At 39.5% G+C, this 6,509-nt stretch overlaps 1 protein-coding gene across 1 annotated transcript in view; it reads right to left on the minus strand.

The window, feature by feature from the left end:
- Window positions 1–1,949: 1,949 nt before the first annotated feature.
- Window positions 1,950–6,509, minus strand: part of LOC115568069 (cathepsin L1-like) — an 18,802-nt gene continuing 14,242 nt past the window's right edge. The window contains exons 6-7 of the mRNA XM_030395120.1: window positions 3,348–3,450; window positions 1,950–2,085 (exon numbers count right to left, since the gene is read on the minus strand). Of these exons, the coding sequence (XP_030250980.1) occupies window positions 1,986–2,085; window positions 3,348–3,450 (203 nt within the window). The 3' untranslated portion in view covers window positions 1,950–1,985. The remainder of the gene's footprint in view (window positions 2,086–3,347; window positions 3,451–6,509) is intronic.

Raw genomic sequence — 6,509 nt, forward strand, 5'->3', positions numbered from 1 at the left:
TGTACCCGCCATTAGTTAGCAAGTCTTTCTTACCACTCCGGTGTACGGGTAGGCCTCCTCAGAGTCGGTGGTTAGCTGGTTGGTCATGTATCCTCCTCCGCAGCCTTGATTCTCTGAGACGCAGTCCACCAGGTTCTGGGGACTGAAGTCCCTCAGCTGACCCGTTGTCTTTGCCAACTGGCCTTCGTGGGACCCGGCTGAGCTGAAGGCCCAACAGGAGCCGCAGGAACCCTGACAGGAGTGAAGGAAGGGGTTTAGTTTGATGATAGAATTTTCACAAATCTCTGTAAAAAGCTTCCTGATAACAGAGAGAACCAACTGAGACTGAAAGACAGAAATTATGAACAACCATGCATGAAAAACTTAGTTGTTCATAGAAGTTGCACATGATTGGTTAGGAATGAAATAATAATAAATCTGTACATTCCAAAGAAAGACCTATAAATATGAAGGGAAATCAAACTGATAAATGAGAGATGAAAAACAAAAAGCAGAGTCTTCCTCTGTGTGTCCACTCGGGGGCAGACTTGGGGAACTCTGTTGGACATTTCTTGATTGTCGATCATTGTCACTGTTCTGTGCAGGAGGTTTAAGCAGTGCAGGCTGGGAGGAGGAGTGCAGGGGTGGTTCTAGGGTGGGCCAACAGGGGCCAGTGCCCCCTTAACTCTGAGTCCGGACCCCCCTGTGGCCTGACAGGGAGTCTGCATCAGTAATACAATGACAGATTTCTTGCAATGATTTTGTACTGAAGGGAAAGGTGGAAATAAAGTTTCTCAGCAGTTTACTACCCACTCAAAATTGTTAAAATTGTAAACACTGTTTTGTCTGAATGAGGGATTTGTCTTTTTTTGGGGTTGTATGTGCCCCCTATTAAAACTGGTCTAGAACCGCCACTGGAGGAGTGTGTACATGTCACACAGTGACACACTGATGCAGTGTTTTAAATTAAGTCAGGATAGACTAGGTTAGAGTCTGGAGAAGGGGAAATGCCACCTTAACAGCATTTAAAGCAGGATAAACCAAACTGGGGCCTGCAAGACGAAGCAGTTTGGTAGCCATAAGTTTCAATTCGCCCTGCCTGATATAAATCAACATTTATTCTGCTCTATTTATGCTCTTTATATATGTAGCGTCCCTAATTATTTTTTATTGTAATTCGAGCATGGCAGGCAGGGTGCAGAAGTCAGACAAGTTGCGATCCTGGTTACCATTTTCTATCTCACCAACACAACACAACACACACAACACAACACAACACACAAGCAGTGACGTGCGGTCAGGAGACTCACCTGTCATCATGGAAAAACTAAAATATATAATAAACAAATACATTAAATAGTTATATTTATCAAATGGTTTGAGCAACAAACTAATTTTCCATTTAACTTAAACAGTCACCTCTCAACACTGTGGATGATGGTGCCCTTAGCATTCGCTTATACAGCCAATGCCAGGGGCCGGCTCTGCACTACCACATCAGCATGTGCGCAGGACAGAGATATTTACCAGAAACACCAGTTATGATTGATAGATGTAAAAGCTAAATTGACCAACAAGTCGATGGAACCCTTTCAGACCATGTTCATGGCAGATTTATCAGACTGAAACCTGCTGTTGTAAAGTCAAATCTTCATCCTCATCTCATCTACGGCACAGAACACACATCTGATATTTACTGAAAGGCCGACATCAGACTGATTGATAAACTGATATATTGACCCAGACTTGGCATGTTTCACTGTGGCTGAGCCTCAGCGAGGAGTAGATCTGTCTCTTTATTATGGATTCGTACAAAGACATAATCAGAAACAAACATGTGAGGCCAGAGATGATAAACTGTAACATTTAATGACATTTTTGTCATAGTTACATAAAAAGTATTACAAGTAGCAAAAGTAAGAAAATAAGAAAAATACTGAAATCAGTGTGAATAAAAACTTTAAAAGATACTGTCAAAAAAGAAAAGGAGAACAGAGTCAGTGCAGCTACATGGTGGGGTAGCAGGCATACATAGCAATGCCACACTGGTCGTTCTTGTTGCGTGCCATCCGGATGTAGCCCTCTTCTCCCCAGTTGGTTCCCCAGCTGCATGAGAAGAGCAGGAAAAGAAAAGAATATAATTAAAGGGATACAACAAGATTTTATTTAATATGTGATTCATTAGTAAACATCCATGTAAAGTGAAAAAATGAATTAATGCAAACAAATCAAAACAAAACAAAACAAAAAAATTTACATTTATTTAATCCTACCTCTTTTGCACAACTCAATATTTAATCATAATTTACTTACATTTATCTGTATACATATTGTATATATATCATATAAAAATACATTTATTTTTACATATCCATACCTACATGTGCGCACATCTATGTAAAGCCATACACTCACACACACAAATATGCAAACATAGCTTATAATATATATACTATATATATTGACCCAATTAAAATATATATAGTTATTGCCACAAATGTATATTTTATGACATATTACAAATAATATTAATATTGATAATAATAACTTTATTTGTATAGCGCTTTTAAAAAGAGAGTATACAAAGTGTTGTGGCAAAACAAAGCAAGAATACAATCACAAATACAAAGGACGAACAGAGGTAAAGATACAAATTAATAAAGTAGGCAAAATAAAAGAAATGGAATAAATAAAATAGATATAATGAGTAGAACAGATATGTTAAAACAATAAACTCAAGACGGTTTGAGTGAAAATATACATAAAAGGACCACTTCACATAAAGGCAGGTCTATAAAAATGGGTTTTAAGAGGTGATTTAAAAGAAGATGCCAATCCTGTGAGCCTTATCTCCTCAGGCAGAGCGTTCCAAAGTCGAGGGGCCTTTATGGTGAAGGTATGATCACCTTTAGTTATTATACTCGACTTTTGAACAGTTAGGAGGGCCCCACCTGAGCATCTGAGGAAGGCTGTGAGCTAGCTCGTAGGGGATTAAAATATTTGTAATATAGCTTCGAGCCAGACCTGAGCGTGTTTTAAAAGTGATCAGTAAAATCTTAAAATCAATTCTAAAATGGACAGGGAGCCCTGGTAATAGTTTTTTTTCTTGTTTTATACATTACTTTATGCAGTTTGATGTTCAACCAGGTCAATGAACTTTAATGCACAGAATTTTAAAAATGAGATGAGACTATAGACAGAGGTCACTCAATCACTACAACCCCATACTAATAGTTTGGCATACACCATTTTCAGCGTTCGATATAGAATAATACAAAAGTCGGGGACGGGTGGAAGATAAAAAGGAGCTACATATGAGCTCAGCATGTGTCCATGTAGAAGGTTCTGGGTCAGTAGAAACATCTCACCTGTTCTTTACCAGCCAGTAGTCTTGTCCATTCAGCCTGCCGTAACCAACAGCTAACACAACGTGGTTCGTTTCCTTGGCGCAGGATGGGTCAGTGTACACTCCTGAAAAAGGTCAAAATAATAGTAATATTGAATCAATTTCATTATCCATCCATCCATTTTCATCCGCTTATCCGGGGCCGGGTCGCGGGGGCAGCTGCCTGAGCAGGGACACCCAGACTTCCCTCTCCCCGGGTACTGCCTCCAGCTCTTCCGGGAGGACCCCAAGGTGTTCCCAGGCCAGCCAGGCCAATTGTAAACACTGTTTTGTCTGAATGAGGGATTTGTCTTTTTTTGGGGTTGTATGTGCCCCCTATTAAAACTGGTCTAGAACCGCCACTGGAGGAGTGTGTACATGTCACACAGTGACACACTGATGCAGTGTTTTAAATTAAGTCAGGATAGACTAGGTTAGAGTCTGGAGAAGGGGAAATGCCACCTTAACAGCATTTAAAGCAGGATAAACCAAACTGGGGCCTGCAAGACGAAGCAGTTTGGTAGCCATAAGTTTCAATTCGCCCTGCCTGATATAAATCAACATTTATTCTGCTCTATTTATGCTCTTTATATATGTAGCGTCCCTAATTATTTTTTATTGTGGGTTACTTCCCTCTCCCCGGGTACTGCCTCCAGCTCTTCCGGGAGGACCCCAAGGCGTTCCCAGGCCAGCTGGGCGACATAGTCACACCAGCGTGTCCTGGGTCTCCCTCGGGGTCTCCTCCCGGAGGGACATGCCAGGAACACCTCCCGAGGGAGGCGTCCCGGGGGCATCCGAAACAGATGCCCGAGCCACCTCAGCTGGCTCCTCTCGATGTGGAGGAGCAGCGGCTCTACTGTGAGCTCCTCCCGGGTGACAGAGCTCTTCACCCTATCTCTAAGGGAGCGCCCTGCCACCCTGCGGAGGAAACTCATTTCGGCCACTTGTATCCGGGATCTTATTCTTTCGGTCATGACCCAAAGTTCATGGCCATAGGTGATTTCATTATATTCATGTTTAATAATCTTTTTTTATTTTATTTTATTTTATTTTTTAAAGTAACAGTTTACCCACTAAAGAATCCAAATCATTTGGTGAAGTTTCGTAGTCCAAACAAATCTGGAGCGAAAATAACTAAAAAATAAACATAAAATGGCTCCATGCAGCTCGTCTGGTGTAATCCAAGTGTCTGGAAGACCCGAGATGTTATTTACACCCGTCGTTAAGATAAAAACTTCCCTGGGACACACCTATCTGAAGTAGGTTTTCAAGGGCTTGGTACCCGTATCTATACAGATACCTTAACTTCAGTACTGGTTTCTGAACTATGTTTTTTCCCGATACCAATTTTATGAAATTCATTGAACAAAAGATTACAATACACATACCTGTCTTTGGGTCTAACCTGGTGTTTTTTCCTGCATGCCTCGAGACAGCCAATCACCAGCATTGTTAGATATTGGCAGAACAAGTATACAGCACGCTTATTGGCTCACTGACACTGATGAGACTAACTCCTTAGGTATTGAAATTTTGATATTGAATGAAAAGACAATTTTTGTATAGCAGTGTACATCAATTTGGTCAGTGGGTTAACGACAATAAGCGTTTACATTTTAAAAACTTAAAAATAACTACAAAATCAACAGTACATGCTACATTTTTGAAACTTTCACCAAACTGTAGCCCCAATACTGCTGAAACAAATTATGAAATCCATCACTCAGTTTTTTTTCAAAACCTGTAAAACTTGTAAAACCTCCTCCCACAATTTTTGCTCAATTGTCACCAAACTTGCTGGAGAGCATCTTCAGACCGTCCTCCACAAAACTTGTTGAACACAAATTCTTGCTAAATACATTTTCAATCTTCCTGAAAAAAATTAAAAATATTTTGGAGTCATGGTTGATGAAGTTCGGCAAATATCAGAATTTTATCTCAGAAACTGAATTTTTGAGATCATTTTGAATTCTGCTCTAATAGGAACAACTGCAGTCAATGTAAGAGTGGCATTTTTAAACATCAGATTTTAAGAGTTAAAAACAAATCACCAACATGTCCATGCTGTCAAGATGCAATTTATGTATTATCAGATTTTTGTTCAGGTAACAGAATTTTTGACATTTTGACCATTTTTGAAATCTGCCTTGACAACAGCTGCCTGGACAGTGACTCCCTGAGTTGACAAATGAAGCTACACAGCAGGTCTCACTTCCAGCCAATTAGCTCAGTGAGTTAGGAGCTGGTTCTTGGTGTCATGGGTTGTGGATTTGAGACCCAGCAAGGATGATGATGATGACAGATCAAAATGTCAGATGTCGTCAACATGACACGCAAGACAATTGTCCTAATGGTGGCAACACGGCAAGCCTCCAAATTAAATTAAAACAAATAGCTTGGAACAGACCATGGGTGAAAGCTAACCAAGTTTTGCATAAAGGTCCAGTCTCATGCCAGATTATCTCAGCTGTAAACCCAAGCCAATAGTCCTGATGGTGGCGCTACAACAAACGTTTAAAGTCCAAAACATTGGAAATTCATAACAAATCAACCTGCTAGAACTTCACACTTTCATCAAACTGTAGCCCCAATACTAAAGAAACTTTTGTACATTTAAACCTATTAAAAATTATGAAGTCCATCACTCTGTTTTTGTTTAAAATGTAAAACTTATAAAACCTCTCTCACTTATAAAACAACAATCTCCTCCCACAATTTTTTCCTACAGTGCACGAAAATGTTTGACTGTGAACACTACTGTAAACATATACCTGCAAATTGATAAATAAATCTTCAATGTCCATAAAAAAATGTAAAATTTTTTAGAGTCATGGTAGATGATGTTTGACAAATATCAGAATTTAACCTAAAAAACTGAATTTTTGAGAACATTTAGAATTCTGCTCTCATTGAATAATTGCAGTCAATGCAAGCAGCATTTTTAAACATCAGTTATTCACTTATGGCGCAAATCAATCATTTTTAAAGACATTTACCAACATGTCCATGCTGCAAATATGTGTATTTTTAAGATTTTTGTCTTTGGTAACTGAATTTTTTATGGGGTTTCAAATCGGCCTGCCACAACAGTGAATGGCTTACTCAATCTGTGAAGCCACTGTTGTCTTAGTAGTCAACAAGCCTC

Source organism: Sparus aurata, chromosome 17, assembly GCF_900880675.1.
Source record: "Sparus aurata chromosome 17, fSpaAur1.1, whole genome shotgun sequence".
Taxonomy (NCBI): Eukaryota; Metazoa; Chordata; class Actinopteri; order Spariformes; family Sparidae; genus Sparus; species Sparus aurata.